Source organism: Coregonus clupeaformis, unplaced genomic scaffold (genome assembly GCF_020615455.1).
Source record: "Coregonus clupeaformis isolate EN_2021a unplaced genomic scaffold, ASM2061545v1 scaf0658, whole genome shotgun sequence".
Lineage (NCBI taxonomy): Eukaryota > Metazoa > Chordata > Actinopteri > Salmoniformes > Salmonidae > Coregonus > Coregonus clupeaformis.
This window is the reverse complement of record NW_025534113.1, coordinates 191,588-218,646: the sequence shown is the minus strand read 5'-3', so window position 1 is coordinate 218,646 and position 27,059 is coordinate 191,588. Positions and strand designations below refer to the sequence as shown.

Below are 27,059 nucleotides of genomic sequence, written 5' to 3'. Positions count from 1 at the left end.
CATGTGTGGATACAGGATACAGTGCTAAACTTGAAGAACTGGTGGTTCTCACTGTGAAGTGAATTTGATACAATGTATCGGTTTACTCACCAGTGTGCTCTGAACAAGAAACAACAATAAGGTACGGTAGATTAACCACATCGCTCACAAACAGCACATTTGAGGTTTTTTCCCAGATAGAATTGTTGCACATCAAAATATTTAAGAGCCTATCCGATCGTCTGCTGTGCCTGTACAGTCATGTGAAGCAAATGCTCAATGTTCACACAAACACAGTGCAACCAATAGTCACTTCAAGATCGACAGGGTGACTACAAGGTGAACAAAATAAGAGTCATGAAAGCCTAAAGAATGTCAGACAGTGATTCAGAGGTCACCTCAATAACAACAACTACAGTTGAAGTCGGAAGTTTACATACACTTAGGTTGGAGTCATTAAAACTCGTTTTTCAACCACTCCACACATTTCTTGTTAACAAACTATAGTTTTGGCAAGTCGGTTAGGACATCTACTTTGTGCATGACACAAGTAATTTTTCCAACAATTGTTTACAGACAGATTATTTCACTTATAATTCACTGTATCACAATTCCAGTGGGTCAGAAGTTTACAAACACTAAGTTGACTGTGCCTTTAAACAGCTTGGAAAATTCCAGAAAATGATGTCATAGCTTTAGAAGCTTCTGATAGGCTAATTGACATAATTTGAGTCAATTGGGGGTGTACCTGTGGATGTATTTCAAGGCCTACTTTCAAACTCAGTGCCTCTTTGCTTGACATCATGGGAAAATCAAAAGAAATCAGCCAAGACCTCAGAAAAAAATTTGTAGACTTCCACAAGTCTGGTTCATTCTTGGGAGCAATTTCCAAATGCCTGAAGGCACCACGTTCATCTGTACAAATAATAGTATGCAAGTATAAACACCATGGGACCACGCAGCCGTCATACCGCTCAGGAAGGAGACGCGTTCTGTCTCCTAGAGATGAACGTACTTTGGTGCGAAAAGTGCAAATCAATCCCAGAACAACAGCAAAGGATCTTGTGAAGATGCTGGAGGAAACAGGTACAAAAGTATCTATATCCACAGTAAAACGAGTCCTGTATCGACATAACCTGAAAGGCCGCTCAGCAAGGAAGAAGCCACTGCTCCAAAACCGCCATAAAAAAGCCAGACTACGGTTTGCAACTGCACATGGGGACAAATATCGTACTTTTTGGAGAAATGTCCTCTGGTCTGATGAAACAAAAATAGAACTGTTTGGCCATAATGACCATCGTTATGTTTGGAGGAAAAAGGGGGTTGCTTGCAAGCCGAAGAACACCATCCCAACCGTAAAGCACGGGGGTGGCAGCATCATGCTGTGGGGGTGCTTTGCTGCAGGAGGGACTGGTGCACATCACAAAATAGATGGCATCATGAGGAAGGAAAATTATGTGGATATTTTGAAGCAACATCTCAAGACATCAGTCAGGAAGTTAAAGCTTGGTCGCAAATGGGTCTTCCAAATGGACAATGACCCCAAGCATACTTCCAAAGTTGTGGCAAAATGGCTTAAGGACAACAAAGTCAAGATATTGGAGTGGCCATCACAAAGCCCTGACCTCAATCCTATAGAACATTTGTGGGCAGAACTGAAAAAGCATGTGCAGCAAGGAGGTCTACAAACCTGACTCAGTTACACCAGCTCTGTCAGGAGGAATGGGCTAAAATTCACCCAACTTATGACCCACTGGGAATGTGATGAAAGAAATAAAAGCTGAAATAAATCATTCTCTCTACTATTATTCTGACATTTCACATTCTTAACATAAAGTGGTGATCCTAACTGACCTAAAACAGGGAATTTTTACTAGGATTAAATGTCAGGAATTGTGAAAAACTGAGTTTAAATGTATTTGGCTAAGGTGTATATAAACTTCCGACTTCAACTGTATGTCTAGACTACTCTATGTTTAGAAGCAGAGAGCTACAGTGGAAAGTACTCAGCCTAAACAAACAACTCATAGGCCTAGTTCCCCTTGAGCCCACTCAGCCTAAACCAACAACTCATAGGCCTAGTCTCCCTTGAGCCCACTCAGCCTAAACCAACAACTCATAGGCCTAGTCTCCCTTGAGCCCACTCAGCCTAAACCAACAACTCATAGGCCTAGTCTCCCTTGAGCTCACTCAGCCTAAACCAACAACTCATAGGCCTAGTCTCCCTTGAGCCCACTCAGCCTAAACCAACAACTCATAGGCCTAGTCTCCCTTGAGCCCACTCAGCCTAAACCAACAACTCATAGGCCTAGTCTCCCTTGAGCCCACTCCAGCCTAAACCAACAACTCATAGGCCTAGTCTCCCCTTGAGCCCACTCAGCCTAAACCAACAACTCATAGGCCTAGTCTCCCTTGAGCCCACTCAGCCTAAACCAACAACTCATAGGCCTAGTCTCCCTTGAGCCCACTCAGCCTAAACCAACAACTCATAGGCCTAGTCTCCCTTGAGCCCACTCAGCCTAAACCAACAACTCATAGGCCTAGTCTCCCTTGAGCCCACTCAGCCTAAACCAACAACTCATAGGCCTAGTCTCCCTTGAACCTCAGACAACACCAAGCAGCTTTTCCAACAGCTCATAAAGAAGGGCACTGATTGGTTGATGGGTAAAGAAGCAGACACTGAAGGCTATATCCACATGGTCAATTTAATAATCGAGCATGAGAAAATATACTAATCCAACATCATCACAGCTTGTATTTTATCAATGGAACGCTTGAATTGTTCCTCCCACAATGAGTCATATAACAACCATCTGAGGACTATGTTGTAGCCTATATGTTTTACCACTTGGCCTTTAACCTTTGGTGACAAATCTCTTTGAAGTCATTTTTCTCAGATTCACTGTTTCCGTTTAACATGGGTACACCTTCCTGAAAACAATGGCACTATACTTTGCCTAAATCTGTTCTGCCAGTTGATGTCCTTAAAGAATGTTCCAATGTGGTTAGCCTAAAAGATGACAAGATAGTTCACACATTCACCATTCAGGACAGGCTTACTGTCAAACAGATATTTCTGGTTTGTCCATAACTTGTTCCTACTTGTAGCAGGGCTTGTTTACAGGAATCCTTTTCTCTAACTATGAGTCACATGAATTCATGAGATAATGTTTCTGCAGTGAATGTATGTATGTAATGTCTCATGCAAGTCAAGATGTCCTTGGATGAATGTCAACAAGATGCATAACCAGCATTGTTAAAATAACTTTTTTAATTCAATCTGACCATACCAGTTCACGCCCTAAAAGAAGACAATGTTCAAATGTAGTCCATGAAGAGGTATTAGGATTAGGTGCACAGCTATTCTGCATACAATTGCAAACTGCAGTAATAAAACATTTGGTAAAAAATTGAGTTAAAACCGAAATCCGGCTTTGCAGTATCCGTTTTGTCTTGTGACAAAGTGTCCTGGTTCAATTATGTTCAGATTTAGAGAAATTGGAGTGTCAAATTTGCAGTAACTACAAAATCCAAATAAAAACCAAGGCAAACAGCAGTATGTGAAGTTATTAAGTGAAGTTACTGCACTCTGGTTTTGTTCCACTATGTTTTGACTGCAGTTACTGCAGTTACTGAGGTTTTCCCTGGTATTCTATCAGGCTGTGAGTTCAGGCCATCCCAATCAAGACACATCCTCACACACACCATGAGACAGCCAGTGATCCAGGTATCACCACAATAAACACGGCACAATCCTGAGGAAAAATTATGCTTGAACTCGCATTGAACCGCAAATACATAGCTAATGGTAAGAAAGATAGCAAATTACAGCGTCATAATGATAGTTATACAAAGTCAAATATTTCTTAAAAGTATAAACATTCTCCGTGATGAAATAGATCTTACCTTATGGCGAACAAATGCTTCAATACAACATTCAAAACATGAAAACATGAAATACAGTTGGAATGTACACTACCGTTCAAAAGTTTGGGGTCACTCAAAAATGTCCTTGTTTTCGAAAGAAAAGCAATTTTTTGGTCCATTAAAATAACATCAAATTGATCAGAAATACAGTGTAGACATTGTTAATGTTGTAAATGGCTATTGTAGCTGGAAACTGATTTTTTATGGAATATCTACATAGGCGTACAGAGGCCCATTATCAGCAACCTTCAGTCCTGTGTTCCAATGGCACGTTGTGTTTGCTAATCCAAGTTTATCATTTTAAAAGGCTAATTGATCATTAGAAAACCCTTTTGTAATTATGTTAGCACAGCTGAAAACTGTTGTGCTGATTAAAGAAGCAATAAAACTGGCCTTCTTGAGACTAGTTGAGTATCTGGAGCATCAGCAATTGTGGGTTCGATTAAAGGCTCAAAATGGCCAGAAACAAAGAACTTTCTTTTGAAACTCGTCAGCCTATTCTTGTTCTGAGAAATGAAGGCTATTCCATGCGAGAAATTGCCAAGAAACTGAAGATCTCGTACAACGCTGTGCACTACTCCCTTCACAGAACAGCGCAAATTGGCTCTAACCAGAATACAAAGAGGAGCGGGTGGCCCCGGTGCAAAACTGAGCAAGAGGACAAATACATTAGTGTCTAGTTTGAGAAACAAACACCTCACAGGTCCTCAACTGGCAGCTTCATTAAATAGTACCCGCAAAACACCAGTCTCAATGTCAACAGTGAAGAGGCGACTCCGGGATGCTGACCTTCTAGGGAGAGTTGCAAAGAAAAAGCCATATCTCAGACTGGCCAATAAAAATAAAAGATTAAGATGGGCAAAAGAACACAGACACTGGACAGAGGAAGATTGGAAAAAAGTGTTATGGACAGACAAATCGAAGTTTGAGGTGTTCGGATCACAAAGAACAACATTTGTGAGACGCAGACCAAATGAAAAGATGCTGGAGGAATGCTTGATGCCATCTGTCAAGCATGGTGGAGGCAATGTGATGGTCTGGGGGTGCTTTGGTGGTGGTAAAGTGGGAGATTTGTACAGGGTAAAAGGGATCTTGAAGAAGGAAGGCTATCACTCCATTTTGCAACGCCATGCCATACCCTGTGGACGGCGCTTGATTGGAGCCAATTTCCTCCTACAACAGGACAATGACTCAAAGCACAGCTCCAAACTATGCAATAACTATTTAGGGAAGAAGCAGTCAGCTGGTATTCTGTCTATAATGGAGTGGCCAGCACAGTCACTGGATCTCAACCCTATTGAGCTGTTGTGAGAGCAGCTTGACCGAATGGTACGTAAGAAGTGCCCATCAAGCCAATCCAACTTGTGGGAGGTGCTTCAGGAAGCATGGGGTGAAATCTCTTCAGATTACCTCAACAAATTGACAACTAGAATGCCAAAGGTCTGCAAGGCTGTAATTGCTGCAAATGGAGGATTCTTTGACGAAAGCAAAAGTTTGAAGGACACAATTATTATTTCTAACCTTGTCAATGACTACATTTCCTATGCATTTTGCTATATTTCCTATTCAAACTCATTTCATGTATGTTTTCATGGAAAACAAGGACATTTCTAAGTGACCCCAAACCTTTGAACGGTAGTGTAGTTAGAACTCTTAAACTGTCTACGACAAACAACAAGAAAGTTGTATTAACACATTTCGATTTTAAAATAGTGCACTTTGCGTTTGCATTACCCATATAGTTGTTTAACGTCATACAAAGGCAGAGTGCAGTATCCGCATTTTAGGGGTCATAGGTCAGATCAGTGGTCATGGTTGATATGCATAAAAAAATACTTCATAATAACATAAAACATCAGTGCAATATCACTTATCTACCGTATCTACAACAACAAGTTTTTTTTTTCTTTTCAGTTTCACTGTCTGCGTAGTTACTGCTCCTTGCCTTTGTGGGGCAGTATTACTCTAGCCTCTGTAGTCAAGTTAGAGATGATGAAATTCAAACTAATTTAAAAGTGTGTTTTTGGTAACAAGACTAACTGCTGCATATTCATTATTACTGTTTTGTCAGCATGTGTTTTAGAGTGTATCTGTGTTTTAGAGTGTATCTGTGTTTTAGAGTGTATCGGTGTTTTACCTTGATCTCAATTACTGTGTGCACCACGTTTTGACAAGTGGTGACAGATCTCACCATGGCAACAGGCCTCTCTGCCAAAGGTTAAAGGCCAGGTGGACAAACAAATAGGCTACAACCATAGAGAGATGTATTTATTTTATTTTTTTTCACCTTTATTTAACCAGGTAAACCAGTTGAGAACAAGTTCTCATTTACAACTGCGACCTGGCCAAGATAAAGTAAAGCAGTGCGATAAAAACAACAACACAGAATTACATATGGGGTAAAACAAAACAAAGTCAAAAATACAACAGAAATACATATATATACAGTGTGTGCAAATGTAGCAAGTTATGGAGGTAAGGCAATAAATAGGCTATAGTGCAAAATAATTACAATTAGTATTAACACTGGAATGATAGATGTGCAAGAGATGATGTGCAAATAGAGATACTGGGGTACAAATGAGCAAAATAAATAACAATATAGGGATGAGGTAGTTGGGCGGGCTAATTTCAGATGGGCTGTGTACAGGTGCAGTGATCGGTAAGGTGCTCTGACAACTGATGCTTAAAGTTAGTGAGGGAGATAAGTGTCTCCAGCTTCAGAGATTTTTGCAATTTGTTCCAGTCATTGGCAGCAGAGAACTGGAAGGAATGGCGGCCAAAGGAGGTGTTGGCTTTGGGGGATGACCAGTGAGATATACCTGCTGGAGCGCATACTACGGGTGGGTGTTGCTATGGTGACCAATGAGCTAAGATAAGGCGGGATTTGCCTAGCAGTGATTTATAGATGGCCTGGAGCCAGTGGGTTTGGCGATGAATATGTAGTGAGGACCAGCCAACAAGAGCGTACAGGTCACAGTGGTGGGTAGTATATGGGGCTTTGGAGACAAAACGGATGGCACTGTGATAGACTACATCCAATTTGCTGAGTAGAGTGTTGGAGGCTATTTTGTAAATGACATCGCCGAAGTCAAGGATCGGGTAGGATAGTCAGTTTTACGAGGGCATGTTTGGCAGCATGAGTGAAGGAGGCTTTGTTGCGAAATAGGAAACCGATTCTAGATTTAACTTTGGATTGGAGATTCTCAATATGAGTCTGGAAGGAGAGTTTACAGTCTAACCAGACACCTAGATATTTGTAGTTGTCCACATACTCTAGGTCAGACCCGTCAGAGTAGTGATTCTAGTCGGGTGGGTGGGTGCAAGCAGCGTTCGGTTGAAGAGCATGCATTTAGTTTTACTAGTGTTTAAGAGCAGTTGGAGGCTACTGAAGGAGTGTTGTATGGCATTGAAGCTCGTTTGGAGGTTTGTTAACACAGTGTCCAATGAAGGGCCAGATGTATACAAAATGGTGTCGTCTGCGTAGAGGTGGATCTGAGAGTCACCAGCAGCAAGAGCGACGTCATTGATATACACAGAGAAAAGAGTCGGCCCAAGAATTGAACCCTGTGGCACCCCCATAGAGACTGCCATAGGTCCAGACAACAGGCCCTCCGATTTGACACATTGAACTCTATCTGAGAAGTAGTTGGTGAACCAGGCGAGGCAGTCATTTGAGAAACCAAGGCTATTTAGTCTGCCAATAAGAATGCGGTGGTTGACAGAGTCGAAAGCCTTGGCCAGGTCAATGAAAACAGCTGCACAGTACTGTCTATTATCGATCGCGGTTATAATATCGTTTAGGACCATGAGCGTGGCTGAAGTGCACCCATGACCAGCTCGAAACCGGATTGCATAGCGGAGAAGGTACGGTGGGATTCGAAATGGTCGGGTGATCTGTTTGTTAACTTGGCTTTCAAAAACTTTTGAAGGGCAGGGCAGGATGGATATGGGTCTGTAACAGTTTGGATCTAGAGTGTCACCCCCTTTGAAGAGGGGGATGACCGCGGCAGCTTTCCAATCTCTGGGGATCTCAGACGTTACGAAAGAGAGGTTGAACAGGCTAGTAATAGGGGTTGCGACAATTTCGCGGCTAGTTTTAGAAAGAAAGGGTCCAGATTGTCTAGCCCAGATGATTTGTAGGGGTCCAGATTTTGCAGCTCTTTCAGAACATCAGCTGTCTGGATTTGTGTGAAGGAGAAGCGGGGGGCATGGGCAAGTTGCAGCGGAGGGTGCAGAGCTGGTGGCTGGGGTAGTGGTAGCCAGGTGGAAAGCATGGCCAGCCGTAGCAAAATGCTTGTTGAAATTCTCGATTATTGTAGATTTATCGGTGGTGATAGTGTTTCCTAGCCTCAGTGCAGTGGGCAGCTGGGAGGAAGTGCTCTTATTTTCCATGGACTTTACAGTGTCCCAAAACTTTTTGGAGTTAGTGCTACAGGATGCACATTTCTGTTTGAAAAAGTTAGCCTATGCTTTCCTAACTGCTTGTGTATATTGGTTCCTAACTTCCCTGAAAAGTTGCATATCGCGGGGGCTATTTGATGCTAATGCAGTACGCCACAGGATGTTTTTGTGCTGGTCAAGGGCAGTCAAGTCTGAGGAGAACCAGGGGCTATATCTGTTCTTAGTTCTGTATTTTTTGAATGGGGCATGTTTATTTAAGATTGAGAGGAAATTACTTTTAAAGAACAACCAGGCATCCTCTACTGACGGAATGAGATCTATATCCATCCAGGATACCTGGGCCAGGTCAATTAGGAAGGCCTGCTCGCTGAAGTGTTTTAGGGAGCGTTTGACAGTGATGAGGGGTGGTCGTTTGACCGCGGACCCGTTACGGACGCAGGCAATAAGGCAGTGATCGCTGAGATCCTGGTTGAAGACAGCGGAGGTGTATTTAGAGGGTAAGTTAGTCAGGATGATATCTATGAGGGTACCCATGTTTACGGATTTAGGGTTGTACCTGGTAGGTTCGTTGATAATTTGTGTGAGATTGAGGGCATCTAGTTTAGATTGTGGGATGGCCGGGGTGTTAAGCATATCCCAATTTAGGTCACCAAGCAGTACGAACTCCGAGGATAGATGGGGGCAATCAATTCACATATGGTGTCCAGGGCACAGCTGGGGGCTGAGGGGGTCTGTAGCAAGCGGCAACAGTGAGAGATTTATTTCTGGAAAGGTGGATTTTTAGAAGTAGAAGCTCAAACTGTTTGGGCACAGACCTGGATAGTATGATAGAGCTCTGCAGGCTCTCTCTACAGTAGATTGCAACTCCACCCCCTTTGGCAGTTCTATCTAGACGGAAAATGTTATAGTTGGGGATGGACATTTCAGAATTTTTGGTGGCCTTCCTAAGCCAGGATTCAGACACTGCTAGAACATCAGGGTTGGCGGAGTGTGCTAACGCAGTGAAAAACTCAAACTTAGGAAGGAGGCTTCTGATATTTACGTGCAGAAAACCAAGACTTTTACGGTTACAGAAGTCAACAAATGATAGCTCCTGGGGAGTAGGAGTGATACTGGGGGCTGCAGGGCCTGGGTTAGCCTCTACATCACCAGAGGAACAGAGGAGGACTAGAATAAGGATACGACTAAAGGCTTTAAGAACTGGTCTTCTAGTGCGTTTGGTACATAGAATAAAGGGGGCAGTTCTCCGGGCGTTGTAGAAAAGATTCAGGGCATTATGTACAGAAAAGGATATGGAAGGATATGAGTACAGTTCAGGTAACCCTAAGCGTTTGGTAACAATGAAAGAGAGAACATCACTGGAGGCACCGATTGAGCCGGTCTCGGCGTGTATGGGGGGTGGAACAAAGGAACTATTTGAGGCAGTTTGAGAGGGACTAGGGGTTCTACAGTGAAATTGTATAATAAGAACTAACCCAAACAGCAATAGGCAAGGCATAATTGAAATGGGAGAGAGGCATAAAGCAATCACAGGTGTTATTAGAGAGAGCTAAGACAACAACTGGTAATAGCAATAACGTTTGGGCTGAGGCTAAACAGAATAAACAGGACAGGGTACCGTGTAAAGGAACAGTCCAGCAGGCATCAGCTGTGCAGCTGAGTGATCATAAGGTCCAGTGAACAGCAATATGTGAGTCCGAGAGCAGTTCAAATTGGTGCTTCAGCACAGCTAGCAGGGAGCACAGTTGTAGTTTGCGTGTGCTAGCGGGCCGGGGCTGGCAGATGGATCTTCGTGGTCGTCGCAACGGGAAGCCTGTTAAAACCACATCAGATGATTTCGTCGGCAAACCAGTCGTGTTGGATCGGCGGGGCTCAGTGGCAACACTAGGAGGTCCCGTCCGGTTGACAGAGAGGTAGATAGCCGGGAGATGGGCCTGAGGCTAGCTCAAGGCTAACTGGTGCTTGCTATAGGGCAATGGTAATTAGCCAACAACAGGTTGCAGCTAGCTAGCTGGTTGCGATGATCCGGCGCTAGGGTCCAGTGATTCCGGCAGAAAGTCCAATAAGCTCTGGGTCGATAGCACGCTGTGCAGACTGGCCGACGAATTGTCCAGGCTAGAGCTAGAGCTGGCTGGTGGATAGTGTAGGCCACGGACAATGGTGAAGACGCTAACGGTGACTAATAGCAAGTAGCCATTCAGTTGCAGCTACACTAGTTTCAGCTTAAGGTTCTTGATGAAAGTTATAAAGAAATAATAGAATCCTTTCCACGTTGGGTGAGGCGGGTTGCAGGAAAGTATATTTAGTTAAAGAATGAAAAGTAAAAATTGAGAAATATATACAAAATAGACAAAAAAACAAGAAACGGGATATTTACACAAGGACAATGAATAAAACCGCGACCGCACTGCTATGCCATCTTGGATCATCTTGGATCAATAGATAGAGGATTAATCTTTATATCTGTGCCATTATAGCGTCTGTGACAGCAGGGGCAGTGCCATTGTGGCTACAACCCATAGCAATCCCCACCCACTTGACTACTTTGACTACCTTAAAATGGCGGAAGCATGGTGGAAGCCCTCAATGGCGATGCCCATGCTAAAACAGCCTTTTGGCCACTAGAGGCATCTATCATTCTCTATGGCTACAACAGTTCTCCTCAGATGATTGCTATATCCCTCACTATGAGAGTAACATTTCAAGAAGCATTGATAAAATAAAAGATGTGATGATGTTGGATTAATCCATTTTGTCAGTCTTGACCATGCCCAAATGGATAGAGCTTCTTTACCCATCAACCAATCAGTGCCCTTCTTCATGAGCCGCTGGAAAAGCTCCTTGGTCTTTTGGTTTAATCTGTGATTAAAGTGGAAGAGTAAATGAATATACACAGCATGTCAAAGAAAGGAATAAGGGAGAATAAATAATATGTCCTCTTTCTTTTATGGCCTCTATTTTCAGTACTAAATGTTCTAGCAACAGTAAAAAAGTGTCGCCACTAGAGATCCTGGTTCGATTCCAGGCTCTGTCGCAGCCGGCCGCGACCGGGAGACCCATGGGGCGGCGCACAATTGACCCAGCGCCGTCCAGGGTAGGGGAGGGTTTGGCCGGCAGGGACGTCCTTGTCCCATCACGCACTAGCGACTCCTGCGGCGGGCCGGGCGCAGTGCACGCTGACTCGGTCGCCAGGTGTACGGTGTTTCCTCCGGCACATTGGTGCGGCTGGCTTCCGGGTTGAGCGGGCACTGTGTCAAGAAGCAGTGCGGCTAGGTTAGGTTGTGTTTCGGAGGACGTACGACTCTCGACCTTCGCCTCTCCCGTGTCCATACGGGAGTTGTAACGATGGGACAAGACTGTAACTACCAATTGGATACCACGAAATTGGGGAGAAAAAGGGGGTAAAATAAAAAAACCAAAAAAAAACAAGTAAAAAAGTGTCTGCTTTCAGATCTCAAAGCCTGAGGCTCAATTGGGGACTGTGTGTGTGTTTGGTTTAGGGTACTCTGATAGCTATCAGATAATGCTAAATAGAGCAGGCATATCCTTAGTTGTTACTACTCATTAGTTGCGATGACCTCTGAATCACTGTCAGAGTCATACAGGGCCAACTACAACCACTGTTGCCCATATTTTATCTCCAAGGGATCTCTCGTTAAACCATCAATAAGATCACCTGCAAAGCTGATCTCAATTATTTCCAAAATGTCCCGCTTCCTAAAAGCCGAGGTACGTATTAGGTTGGTGTTAACTTAGTCCTGCTTTCTCCAAAAAGTTTCCAATACATGTATTATCTTTGGTAGAAATAAAACCTGGTAATTGAACAGACTAAGGGGTGATTCAGTTTTTGACAATCATTCAGTACAATTGAAATGAAGTAATTTCTCCTCTTATGAACCAGTAACTAACATTTATTTAGACAAATATTGGCAGTTGAATGGCCTTACTGAAGAGTTCAGTGACTTTCCACGTGGCACTGTCACAGGATGTCACCTTTCCAATAAGTCAGTTTGTCAAATTTCTGCCCTGCTAGAGCTGCCCCTCTCAACTGAAAGTGCTGTTATTGTGAAGTGGAAACGTCTAGGAGAAATAACGGCTCAGCCGCAATGTGATAGGCCACACAACCTCATAGAATGGGACCGCCGAGTGCTGAAGCGTGTAGCGCGTAAAAATCGTCTGTCCTCGGTTGTACAAGCCCTGCTCCTGCAGTAGAAGGTATACTAGCCCTGCTCCTGCAGTAGAAAGTATACTAGCCCTGCTCCTGCAGTAGAAGGTGTACTAGCCCTGCTCCTGCAGTAGAAGGTGTACTAGCCCTGCTCTTGCAGTAGGTGTGCTAGCCCTGCTTCTGCAGTAGAAGGTTTACTAGCCCTGTAGAATGTGTACCAGCCCTGCTCCTTCAGTAGAATGTTTACTAGCCCTGTAGAATGTGTACTAGCCCTGCTCCTGCAGTAGAAGGTGTACTAGCCCTGCTCCTGCAGTAGAAGATGTACTAGCCCTGCTCCTGCAGTAGAAGATTTACTAGCCCTGCTCCTGCAGTAGAAGATTTACTAGCCCTGTAGAAGGTGTACGAGCCCTGCTCCTGCAGTATAAGGTGTACTAGCCCTGCTCCTGAAGTAGAAGATTTACTAGCCCTGTAGAAGGTGTACGAGCCCTGCTCCTGCAGTATAAGGTGTACTAGCCCTGCTCCTGCAGTAGAAGATTTACTAGCCCTGTAGAAGGTGTACGAGCCCTGCTCCTGCAGTATAAGGTTTACTAGCCCTGCTCCTGTGCATTTATTATCATGAGCATAAGTGTAGCGCAGGGGTCTTCAAACATTTCTTGACCAGGGACCCCTCCCAGGCAAACCGGCGACCCAGGGACCCCCATCATACATGTTAGCAAAATTGTTACACATTATAATTGGAAGGAGTGTAAATTATAAAATAGCCTATTAGCTAGAAATGTAACTCCAAACTAGGGCTGTGATGATATAATTTTGGGTAATGATTCATTGTCATGTAAATGTCACAGTTATTGTAATAATTGTCATTTTTGTAGAAAAATATTTTGAGCTTTTAATTAATGCATCAAATTAAGCTTCTACTCCCAACCGTGCCGTTCTGCTCGTAAAATTATTACTAACTTTACCCACTTCATGTAAAAATGAAAAACCGCTATTGGGTAAACTATATCTACTTGAATATGAAGTTGGATCCCCCCTTCTCCTAAAATGAATTAATAAAGACGATTATGACGGTTTTTAAACAATAATTGTGCCAGCCCTACTCCAAAACCATGTTCGCTAATAGCAGCTGTTTAGTTGGTTGAACAAAGGTAAGCAATTTGTTGGCAAAAAGGTCCTTGTCAAGAAACCTTGCCAGCAGCCACCATCACTTGCTGCAACTGGTACTCACAGGTGCTTTTTCAAAGCCTACAGTGAGGGAAAAAAGTATTTGATCCCCTGCTGATTTTGTACGTTTGCCCACTGACAAAGAAATGATCAGTCTATAATTTTAATGGTAGGTTTATTTGAACAGTGAGAGACAGAATAACAACAAAAAATCCAGAAAACGCATGTCAAAATGTTATAAATTGATTTGCATTTTAATGAGGGAAATAAGTATTTCACCCCTTCTCAATCAGAAAGATTTCTGGCTCCCAGGTGTCTTTTATACAGGTAACGAGCTGAGATTAGGAGCACACTCTTAAAGGGAGTGCTCCTAATCTCAGTTTATTACCTGTATAAAAGACACCTGTCCACAGAAGCAATCAATCAATCAGATTCTCTCCACCATGACCAAGACCAAAGAGCTCTCCAAGGATGTCAGGGACAAGATTGTAGACCTACACAAGGCTGGAATAGGCTACAAGACCATCGCCAAGCAGCTTGGTGAGAAGGTGACAACAGTTGGTGCGATTATTCGCAAATGGAAGAAACACAAAAGAACTGTTAATCTCCCTCGGCCTGGGCTCCATGCAAGATCTCACCTCGTGGAGTTGCAATGATCATGAGAACGGTGAGGAATCAGCCCAGAACTACACGGGAGGATCTTGTCAATGATCTCAAGGCAGCTGGGACCATAGTCACCAAGAAAACAATTGGTAACACACTACGCCGTGAAGGACTGAAATCCTGCAGCGCCCGCCAGGTCCCCCTGCTCAAGAAAGCACATATACAGGGCCGTCTGAAGTTTGCAAATGAACATCTGAATGATTCAGAGGAGAACTGGGTGAAAGTGTTGTGGTCAGATGAGACCAAAATCGAGCTCTTTGGCATCAACTCAACTCGGCGTGTTTGGAGGAGGAGGAATGCTGCCTATGACCCCAAGAACACCATCCCCACCGTCAAACATGGAGGTGGAAACATTATGCTTTGGGGGTGTTTTTCTGCTAAGGGGACAGGACAACTTCACCGCATCAAAGGGACGATGGACGGGGCCATGTACCGTCCAATCTAGGTTGAGAACCTCCTTCCCTCAGCCAGGGCATTGAAAATGGGTCGTGGATGAGTATTCCAGCATGACAATGACCCAAAACACACGGCCAAGGCAACAAAGGAGTGGCTCAAGAAGAAGCACATTAAGGTCCTGGAGTGGCCTAGCCAGTCTCCAGACCTTAATCCCATAGAAAATCTGTGGAGGGAGCTGAAGGTTCGAATTGCCAAACATCAGCCTCGAAACCTTAATGACTTGGAGAAGATCTGCAAAGAGGAGTGGGACAAAATCCCTCCTGAGATGTGTGCAAACCTGGTGGCCAACTACAAGAAACGTCTGACCTCTGTGATTGCCAACAAGGGTTTTGCCACCAAGTACTAAGTCATGTTTTGCAGAGGGGTCAAATACTTATTTCCCTCATTAAAATGCAAATCAATTTATAACATTTTTGACATGCGTTTTTCTGGATTTTGTTGTTGTTATTCTGTCTCTCACTGTTCAAATAAACCTACCATTAAAATGATAGACTGATCATTTCTTTGTCAGTGGGCAAACGTACAAAATCAGCAGGGGATCAAATACTTTTTTCCCTCACTGTATGTCAGATACTCCAGTGAGTGTAATTTGCTCAATATTAGGAGTTATAAAGTTGAAATCATTATAAGAGTCCATTAAGTATTCAACCTCGTTACCCAACCTTGATTGAATTCCCCTGGGGTAGTGTAATACCTGAGGGGGAAAATACCTGAGGGTGAAAACCAGACAGGATCCAATGAAACATCACAAAATATATTTCACAAAATAGGAATGACCTCAGATGCTGTATTCTACAAGGCTTCCACATAGTTCTCCTCAGATGATTACTTTAAATCCTCATTGTGGAAGTAAATATTCAAGAGTTGCATTTACACAATACAAGCTGTGATGATGTTGGATTAATCAATTTTGCCATGCTTGATTATTAACTTGACCATGCCCAAATGGATATAGCCTACAGTATCTGCTTGTTACAGTTTTTTTTACTTTGGTGCAATTTTCACAACTCGATAGCTATTTGAAGAATCTCAAATATAAAATATATTTTGATTTGTTTAATACTTTTTTAGTTATTACATCATTCCATATGTGTTATTTCGTAGTTTTGATGTCTTCACTATTATTCTGCAATGTATAAAATAGTAAAAATAAAGAAAAAGCCTTTAATGAGTAGGTGTTCTAAAAATGTTGATTGGTAGTGTATATACACTGCTCAAAATAATAAAGGGAACATTTAAACAACACAATGTAACTCCAAGTCAATCACACTTCTGTGAAATCAAACTGTCCACTTAGGAAGCAACACTGATTGACAATCAATTTCACATGCTGTTGTGCAAATAGAATAGACAACAGGTGGAAATTATAGGCAATTAGCAAGACACCCCCAATAAAGGACTGGTTTTGCAGGTGGTGACCACAGACCACTTCTCAGTTCCTATGCTTCCTGGCTGATGTTTTGGTCACTTTTGAATGCTGGCAGTGCTTCACTCTAGTGGTAGCATGAGACGGAGTCTACAACCCACACAAGTGGCTCAGGTAGTGCAGCTCATCCAGGATGGCACATCAATGCCAGCTGTGGCAAGAAGGTTTGCTGTGTCTGTCAGCGTAGTGTCCAGAGCATGGAGGTGCTACCAGGAGACAGGCCAGTACATCAGGAGACGTGGAGGAGGCCGTAGGAGGGCAACAACCCAGCAGCTGGACTGCTACCTCCGCCTTTGTGCAAGGAGGAGCAGGAGGAGCACTGCCAGAGCCCTGCAAAAATGACCTCCAGCAGGCCACAAATGTGCATGTGTCTGCTCAACGGTCAGAAACAGACTCCATGAGGGTGGTATGATGGCCCGACGTCCACAGGTGGGGGTTGTGCTTACAGCCCAACACCGTGCAGGACGTTTGGCATTTGCCAGAGAACACCAAGATTGGCAAATTCGCCACTGGCGCCCTGTGCTCTTCACAGATGAAAGCAGGTTCACACTGAGCATGTGACAGACGTGACAGAGTCTGGAGATGCCGTGGAGAAAGTTCTGCTGCCTGCAACATCCCCCAGCATGACCGGTTTGGCGGTGGGTCAGTCATGGTGTGGGGTGGCATTTCTTTGGGGGGCCGCACAGCCCTCCATGTGCTCGCCAGAGGTAGCCTGACTGCCATTAGGTACAGAGATGAGATCCTCAGACCCCCTTGTGAGACCATATGCTGGTGCGGTTGGCCCTGGGTTCCTCCTAATGCAAGACAATGCTAGACCTCATGTGGCTGGAGTGTGTCAGCAGGTCCTGCAAGAGGAAGGCATTGATGCTATGGACTGGCCCGCCCGTTCCCCAGACCTGAATCCAATTGAGCACATCTGGGACATCATGTCTCGCTCCATCCACCAACGCCACGTTGCACCACAGACTGTCCAGGAGTTGGCGGATGCTTTAGTCCAGGTCTGGGAGGAGATCCCTCAGGAGACCATCCGCCACCTCAACAGGAGCATGCCCAGGCATTGTAGGGAGGTCATACGGGCACGTGGAGGCCACACACACTACTGAGCCTCATTTTGACTTGTTTTAAGGACATTACATCAACGTTGGATCAGCCTGTAGTGTGTTTTTCCACTTTAATTTTGAGGGTGACTCCAAATCCAGACCTCCATGGGTTGATAAATTTGATTTCCATTGATAATTTTGTGTGATTTTGTTGTCAGCACATTCAACTATGTAAAGAAAAAAGTATTTAATAAGAATATTTCATTCATTCAGATCTAGGATGTGTTATTTTAGTGTTCCCTTTTTTGAGCAGTGTATATATAGAGAGATAGTAGTAAAGTCAAAGTTCTCTGATCATTTATTTATTCAAGTTTTATTTACGATACCATGTCCTGTTTTATCAGTTAAGCTTAAAACAAGTAGGCCTATCTTAAACAACAATACAGTACCAGTCAAATGTTTTTCCATACCACAAAATGCTTATTTCTTTCAAATGTTGTGCACAAATTAGTTTACATCCCTGTTAGTGAACATTTCTCCTTTGCCAAGATAGGAGGATCGTCTGAGACCAGCCACCCGGACAGCTGATGAAACTGAGGAGTATTTCTGTCAGTAATAAAGCCCTTTTGTGGGGAAAAACTCATTCTGATTGGGTGGGCCTGGCTCCCAAGTGGGTGGACCTGTTCCCTCCCAGGCCCACCTATGGCTGCACCCCTGCCCAGTCATGTGAAATCCATAGATTAGGTCCTAATTTATTTATTTAAATTGACTGATTTCCTTATATGAACTGTAACTGATTAAAATCATTGAAATTGTTGCATGTTTCGTTTATATTTTTGTTCAGTATAGAATATGGCATGTTCAACAATAAACTATCTTCTTACAATTTTAGTTAGATTATGCTCGAATTTCAGATCACCATGACTTAATTTAAGTGTTACTGTGAGAGTGTGATTTGAAGGAGTCAGGCGCAGGAGGGTAGATCACAGAATACAGAGTTTATTCCGCACTGGAACAAATACAGACACACGGGGAAAATATGCCCCGGCAATACAAAGTACAGGTAGCTCCACCGAGCTACACTCATCTCACATGCAACAATCACCCACAAGGACAAGGGGGCAGAGGGAACACTTAAACACATACTAATGAGGGGAATATGAACCAGGTGTGTGTAATTGACAAGACAAGACAAATGGAAGGATGAGATATGGAGCGGCAGTGGCTAGAAGGCCAGTGACGACGAACGCCGAAGCCTGCCCGAACAAGGAGGGGAGGCAGCTTCGGAGGAAGTCGTGACAGTTACTGTAAGCTTAGAGCTCAATCATCATGTCATACCACAGTTCATTTTCACTTTTCTCTTCATATTGTATTTACAACATTCTGATTTTTAATACATAGCATTTTAACTAATGTTAATCTCAAATAATAAAGAAAAATGTTGATTAGAGAAAGAGAGACTTCCTACTCAACTACTATATTGTGTTATACTACAGTAGGCTATATGGTAAAGATTTCATGATTCACATCAATGGTAGTAGTCACAGATTGTGTTCCTCGTGGAGAGGAGATAGCCACAGCTATGCTTCATTAGTAGTCATCTTCTAAAACAAGTATTTTTTGAAACCGAATGACTCTCTGCTGCAATTCAGCAAGGAATGTGAATTTGTATGTTAGGAGCTCTGCCAATTCCCTTGTCATCTTTTGCTGTTCAATCATTATCTCTGCCTCCTGATACATTTCGTCAGTGTAGTGCTTTCCTCCATTTACTGCCACCATGTCATCAATCTTCTTGATCAGCTCAACAACTTGACTTCTCTTCCCATCTCTGTTGTTGAAAACATGGAATCTGTTGCCACAGCGTTGAATCACTTCTTGAAGCTTTGGATGACCGGTGCGTACATACTCTTGTATTGTTTGACCCTGAAGTTCATCCTTACGAGTAAACAGTACAATCATGTGATTGGAGGCCTCTGGTCCAAATATTTCCTCCAGGGCCTCGATCGAATTCTGCTCCTCTTTAGTGAATCTGCCAACCTGGATCACCAGCAGGAAGACATGAGGACCAGGGGTGGAGACCTGAACACACTTCACTATCTCGTTTTTTATATCTGTAGCTTCTTTGCCTGTATCTAAAATCCCTGGTGTATCCACCACATGTATCCACCTCTTACTCTCTCGAAGTTGATGCTTTTCACAAGTCCCAGTCACAGAGTTAGCGCTGGGATGAGATTTGAATATGTTTTTGCCCAAAATGGTGTTTCCAACAGCACTTTTCCCCACTCCAGTTTTTCCAATCATCACAATTCTCAGGTCAGGACCTGAAAATATTTAATTAATGTTTAGTGAAGAATTCATGCCTAGTGACCTATTCAGTGAAAACAAATGTCCTGCTAAACTTCATTCTTCTTGTGCTGGAAGAAATTGGATTCATACACTCAACAATGTTTTCTGTGTGAAACTAAAGAAACAACTGCAAAAAAGCTATTTTATAGTTAGTTTACATTAAATATTTGGATTTTGCTCATCAATACCTCTTCAACGGAACGTGCAAGAATGATACATAGCGACGATCGCTGACGATAGCAAACAAGTTACACCCCTTGTTTTTGCAATTCGGTGTCTCATTTTATTTTTGGAGGCGAAATATAGCTAAAATATTGCTCTCCTCTTCTCAGAGGTTTAAGCAACCGTCTTAAAACTGCAATGTCTACTTTTGCATGTTAATAACAAATCTTAATAGCTTCTCAACCACATGACATACAGATCTCAAATCAATTTGACATTGTTCAGAGTCCTCTTCTCTTGAATCCACGGCAATAAGTTTAGCTTTTTTGACATATTTATTTCAATTAACTTTAAAGAAAAATACTATACAAACGCCTCACACCGCGTGGCTGCTGCCTCTCTAACCTGGTGGTTCCTGCACGCACGACCCACGTGGAGTTCCTGGTCTCCGGCAGCCTCTGGAACTGCCGTTCTGCGGCCAACAAGGCAGAGTTCATCTCAGCCTATGCTACCCTCCAGTCCCTCGACTTCTTGGCGCTGACGGAAACATGGATTACCACTGAAAACACTGCTACTCCTACTGCTCTCTCCTTGTCTGACCATGTGTTCTCGCATACCCAGAGAGCATCTGGTCAGCGGGGTGGTGGCACAGGAATCCTCATCTCTCCCAAGTGGACATTCTCTCTTTTTCTCCTGACCCATCTGTCTATCTCCTCATTTGAATTCCATGCTGTCACAGTCACTAGCCCATTCAAGCTTAACATCCTTGTCATTTATCGCCCTCCAGGTTCCCTTGGAGAATTCATCAATGAGCTTGACGCCTTGATAAGTTCCTTTCCTGAGGATGGCTCACCCCTCACAGTCCTGGGTGACATTAACCTCCCTATGGCTACCTTTGACTCATTTCTCTCTGCCTCCTTCTTTCCACTCCTCTCCTCTTTTGACCTCACCCTCTCACCGTCCCCCCCTACTCACAAGGCAGGCAATACACTTGACCTCATCTTTACTAGATGCTGTTCTTCTACTAATCTTACTGCAACTCCCCTCCATGTCTCCGACCACTATTTTGTATCCTTTTCTCTCTTGCTCTCCGCCAACACTACTCACTCTGCCCCTACTCAGATGGTAATGCGCCGTCGCAACCTTCGCTCTCTCTCTCCCGCTACTCTCTCCTCTTCCATCCTATCATCTCTTCCCTCTGCTCAATCCTTCTCCCTCCAATCTCCTGATTCTGCCTCCTCAACCCTCCTCTCCTCCCTTTCTGCATCCTTTGACTCTCTATGTCCCCTATCCTCCCGGCCGGCTCGGTCCTCCCCTCCTGCTCCGTGGCTTGACGACTCATTGCAAGCTCACAGAACAGGGCTCCGGGCAGCCGAGTGGAAATGGAGGAAAACTAGACTCCCTGCGGACCTGGCATCTTTTCACTCCCTCCTCTCTACATTTTCTTCCTATGTTTCTGCTAATAAAGCCACTTTCTACCACTCTAAATTCCAAGCATCTGCCTCTAACCCTAGGAAGCTCTTTGCCACTTTCTCCTCCCTGCTGAATCCTCCCCCCTCCCTCTCTGTGGATGACTTCGTCAACCATTTTGAAAAAAAAGTTGACGACATCCGATCCTCGTTTGTTAAGTCAAATGACACTGCTGGTCCTGCTCACACTGCCCTACTCTATGCTTTGACTTCTTTCTCCCCTCTCTCTCCAAATGAAATCTTGCAACTTGTGATGGCTGGCCGCCCAACAACCTGCCCGCTTGACCCTATCCCCTCCTCTCTTCTCCAGACCATCTCCGGTGACCTTCTCCCTTACCTCACCTCGCTCATCAACTCATCCTTGACCGCTGGCTATGTCCCTTCCGTCTTCAAGAGAGCGAGAGTTGCACCCCCTTCTCAAAAAAACCTACACTCGATCCCTCCGATGTCAACAACTACAGACCAGTATCCCTTCTTTCTTTTCTCTCCAAAACTCTTGAGCGTGCCGTCTTTAGCCAACTCTCTTGCTATCTCTCTCAGAATGACCTTCTTGATCCAAACCAGTCAGGTTTCAAGACTGGTCATTCAACTGAGACTGCTCTTCTCTGTGTCATGGAGGCTCTCCGCACTGCTAAAGCTAACTCTCTCTCCTCTGCTCTTGTCCTTCTAGACCTGTCTGCTGCCTTTGATACTGTGAACCATCAGATCCTCCTCTCCACCCTCTCCGAGTTGGGCATCTCCGGCGCGGCTCACTGTTGGATTGCGTCCTACCTGACCGGTCGCTCCTACAAGTGGCGTGGCGAGAATCTGTCTCCGCACCACATGCTCTCACCACTGGTGTCCCCCAGGGCTCAGTTCTAGGCCCTCTCCTATTCTCGCTATACACCAAGTCACTTGGCTCTGTCATATCCTCACATGGCCTCTCCTATCATTGCTACGCAGACGACACACAACTAATCTTCTCCTTTCCCCCTTCTCGATAACCAGGTGGCGAATCGCATCTCTGCATGTCTGGCAGACATATCAGTGTGGATGACGGATCACCACCTCAAGCTGAACCTCGGCAAGACAGAGCTGCTCTTCCTCCCGGGGAAGGACTGCCCGTTCCATGATCTCGCCATCACGGTTGACAACTCCGTTGTGTCCTCCTCCCAGAGTGCGAAGAGCCTTGGCGTGACCCTGGACAACACCCTGTCGTTCTCCGCTAACATCAAGGCGGTGACACGATCCTGTAGGTTCATGCTCTACAACATTCGGAGAGTACGACCCTGCCTTGCACAGGAAGCGGCACAGATCCTAATCCAGGCACTTGTCATCTCCCGTCTGGATTACTGTAACTCGCTGTTGGCTGGGCTCCCTGCCTGTGCCAATAAACCCCTACAACTCATCCAGAATGCCGCAGCCCGTCTGGTGTTCAACCTTCCCAAGTTCTCTCACGTCACCCCGCTCCTCCGCACACTCCACTGGCTTCCAGTTGAAGCTTGCATCTGCTACAAGACCATGGTGCTTGCCTACAGAGCTGTGAGGGGAACGGCACCTCCGTACCTTCAGGCTCTGATCAGCCCCTACACCCAAACGAGGGCATTGCGTTCATCCACCTCTGGCCTGCTGGCCCCCCTACCTCTGCGGAAGCACAGTTCCCGCTCAGCCCAGTCAAAACTGTTCGCTGCTCTGGCACCCTAATGGTGGAACAAGCTCCCTCACGACGCCAGGACAGCGGAGTCACTCACCACCTTCCGGAGACACTTGAAACACCACCTCTTTAAGGAATACCTGGGATAGGATAAAGTAATCCTTCTACCCCCCCTTACCCCACCCCAAAATTTTTAAAATAATAATACAAATAAAAAACATATTGTAAAGTGGTTATCCCACTGGCTATAAGGTGAATGCACCAATTTGTAAGTCGCTCTGGATAAGAGCGTCTGCTAAATGACGTAAATGTAAATGTAAACATGTAAATGGATGGAAGCTATTAAAGTTAAGGAAATATTTGTTATGTAAAGTAAATTAAAAAATTACAAAAAGTAAATGCTGTAGATTGGAGGGAAGAGGTCCCTGAATCTATAACAGTTGGTTGTATTAATGCAGGTCATATTGGGGTGGAAGCTATTGACGTTTTAAGGAAGTATCTTTTTTAATGTAAAGTCCATTAAAATTCAGAGAAAATAGCCGAAGTCAAAAACTACAAAAGTAATTGCCATAGATTGTACAGACAAGTCCCTGAACCAATAGCAGTTGGTTGTATTCATGCAAGTGACATGGGGTGGCAGCTATTGAAGTTTTAAGTAAGTCTTTCTCATGTAAATTCAATGAAAATGTATTTTTTTAAATAGACAAAGTAAAAAAATACTAAAGTATTTGCTGTGGATTGGACTGGTGAGGTCCCTGAACCATTATTAGATGGTTGTGTTAATAAAAGTAATATGGGGTCGAAGCTATTCAAGTTTTAAGGAAGTATTTTTCATGTAAATTAATTTAAAATATATACTTTTTTAAATAGCCAAAGTCAAAAAAGACAAACGTAATTGTCGTAGATTGTACAGACAAGGTCCCTGAACCAATAACAGTTGGTTGTATTCAGGAAAGTGATATGGGGTGGAAGCTATTGACGTTTTAAGCAAGTATTTTATACATATAATGAAAATGTAATTCATTGAAAATAGACAAATATTTATATGCAATGGATTGGACAGGCGAGGTCCCTGAACCAATAGCAATACTTTTTTTATGAAACACAATTTTCGGACATTTTAGAATGTTGCACACCCTTGGCTGATCATGGTGTGAAACATCCTAAATTGTGTTTGGAAAATTGTGTTTCATAAAGAAAGTAAGCATATTTTCTCAACCTTCTCACCATTAAAGATAGTTAAGGAGGAAAAGTATGCCTTTTCAGCCTGAATGGAGGATCATTTATGTAAGAGCCGGTCAACAGGGGACACGAGTGTATTACTGAATACCGGGAATGATCGTCAATCATAGAATATAGCGCATGGGCGCTAGATATGCACTATCAGCTGCCTAGGCTAATATAAAGCTAACTTCACCTCATTGCAAAAAAGTTTAAGAACGTCATTCTCACCTTCAGGGATCGAGTAGCGACAACCCATCTTGTTGAAATTGAATGAAGTGGAAAGGTGCAACTTTCCTATGTTTTATCTATCAAGCTCCCTTAGAACCGCCCACACGATTGACCCTACCTCTATACAATTCAGTATATAATTGGGATGAAAAACATTCATTTTAGATTTGCAGAGACGTGTTGAAGACCTCCCTATTCATTTTCCTGTTTCAGGTTTCGTCATCCCGTGGCTGCACAACGAAAAGAGGAAAATGACAGGTAAGAGCAACTGTTTTCATTCTAAAATCATCAACCATCATGTCATTATTTTACTTTTCATAAAGAGATGTCAACCCAGCAAATGTAGAATTTGTACTATCGTAATTTTTTTATGCTTCTAAGGTTCTATGTGATTGATTTAACAACATTTAGTTTGAAGAACGTCTTGACAAAATAATATAAAGAACATCAGACACTGCTCTAAGGAGCTTAACAATTTGGACATATGGGCGACGTTTTCCTAATTTAAAAACTGTACACCAAAGGCACATGTCTCTGCACAGTTGAGATCACATCTGTACAATTTTCTTTATCCCCGCAAAGTTTCAAATCTATAGTTTTAGTCATATGCCTACATGGCTTTTTGATAAAACACCTATTTATTGCCCAGAACTGTACAATCGCTGCATCACTACAGGTTGTGTTGTGTGCATTGTTATATATTTATTTTTAGGCTGAAAAACCAAAGGTACAGTTAAGTGTCTTTGGAAAACAGCAGTGCAAGAATAGTAAAAAAAAAAAAATCTGGAGTAAGACAGGAGGAAAACAGGATTTTACTGGTGTTTGCTCTACTGTGTAATGTGTGTAGCAGAAAGAAAATGTTGGTCAATATGGTTGAAATATATTCTGGAATACTGTTTGGGAACATTCTTAGACTCAATTGTGTGTCCCTTGCAATGGTATCACATTACTAATGCAACATATCTGACAGAAAGATCTAAGACTGTTCTTATTGTTTTAACTAGGTTCTGGAGGACAATGTACCATCGTCCTGTTTGGAAAGAAAGGAGCTCCAAAGAGTTCAATAGGAAATATAATCCTAGGAGATAGCTATCGCTTTACCCATGATACCGAACTATGTGAGCGGAGAGAGAATGAATCATATGCTGCAATCAACACCCCAGACATGTTTGGAGAAGGCAATAATCCAGACCAGCAAATTATTGACTGTATGGCACTTTCATACCCCGGCCCTCATATATCCCTGCTTGTGATTCAAGATGGGCATGATACACCAGAGGAGGTTGGACAGCAAGTTGTTCACCTACAAGATACCTTTGGAGAAAAGATTACGGCAAACATGATAGTTATGTTACCAGGCAGGAGTGACATCATTGCACTGGAACGTTATATCAATCAAAACCTTAAATATCCCCTGGAAGTCTTGAACAATTCTAATGATCTGCACAAAAAGTTACTAAAGGACCGTAAATTCTTCAACTACACCTACGAAAAATACAGTAAAGATGTTGTACTAAAAAGAAACGAAACACTGGCGAAAAAGAGAAAGACCCGAAAGCTGTAAGACCAAATGACATTCAATACATTCTTTATTTTGTAATATTGTCAAAATCACTAAAAGCTATTATATATTTGTCATGGTGTACTTAGGTCTGTTGGCTATGATAGTCATCCTGGAAAAGAGTTCAGAGGAACAAGAATCGGGGACCCATCAAAACCCCAAGATGAGATGTAAGACCAAATGACATTCAATACATTCTTTATTTTGTAATATTGTCAAAATCACTAAAAGCTATTATATATGCTCAAAAAAATAAAGGGAACACTTAAACAACACAATGTAACTCCAAGTCAATCACACTTCTGTGAAATCAAACTGTCCACTTAGGAAGCAACACTGATTGACAATAAATTTCACATGCTGTTGTGCAAATAGAATAGACAACAGGTGGAAATTATAGGCAATTAGCAAGACACCCCCAATAAAGGACTGGTTTTGAAGGTGGTGACCACAGACCACTTCTCAGTTCCTATGCTTCCTGGCTGATGTTTTGGTCACTTTTGAATGCTGGCGGTGCTTTCACTCTAGTGGTAGCATGAGACGGAGTCTACAACCCACACAAGTGGCTCAGGTAGTGCAGCTCATCCAGGATGGCACATCAATGCCAGCTGTGGCAAGAAGGTTTGCTGTGTCTGTCAGCGTAGTGTCCAGAGCATGGAGGTGCTACCAGGAGACAGGCCAGTACATCAGGAGACGTGGAGGAGGCCGTAGGAGGGCAACAACCCAGCAGCAGGACTGCTACCTCCGCCTTTGTGCAAGGAGGAGCAGGAGGAGCACTGCCAGAGCCCTGCAAAATGACCTCCAGCGGGCCACAAATGTGCATGTGTCTGCTCAAATGGTCAGAAACAGACTCCATGAGGGTGGTATGAGGGCCCGACGTCCACAGGTGGGGGTTGTGCATACAGCCCAACACCGTGCAGGACGTTTGGCATTTGCCAGAGAACACCAAGATTGGCAAATTCGCCACTGGCGCCCTGTGCTCTTCACAGATGAAAGCAGGTTCACACTGAGCATGTGACAGACGTGACAGAGTCTGGAGATGCCGTGGAGAAAGTTCTGCTGCCTGCAACATCCTCCAGCATGACCGGTTTGGCGGTGGGTCAGTCATGGTGTGGGGTGGCATTTCTTTGGGGGGCCGCACAGCCCTCCATGTGCTCGCCAGAGGTAGCCTGACTGCCATTAGGTACAGAGATGAGATCCTCAGACCCCTTG

The 27,059-nt window shown here is 43.7% G+C and overlaps 1 protein-coding gene across 1 annotated transcript; it reads right to left on the bottom strand.

Moving 5' to 3' along the window:
• Positions 1-18,814: 18,814 nt before the first annotated feature.
• On the bottom strand, positions 18,815-24,314 carry LOC121548194 (GTPase IMAP family member 7-like). The gene is made up of 2 exons (XM_041859569.2): positions 24,287-24,314; positions 18,815-19,545 (listed from the first exon to the last, which is right to left on the bottom strand). Exons 1-2 carry the CDS (start codon positions 24,312-24,314, stop codon positions 18,815-18,817), a joined length of 759 nt encoding a protein of 252 aa, XP_041715503.2.
• Positions 24,315-27,059: the final 2,745 nt, after the last annotated feature.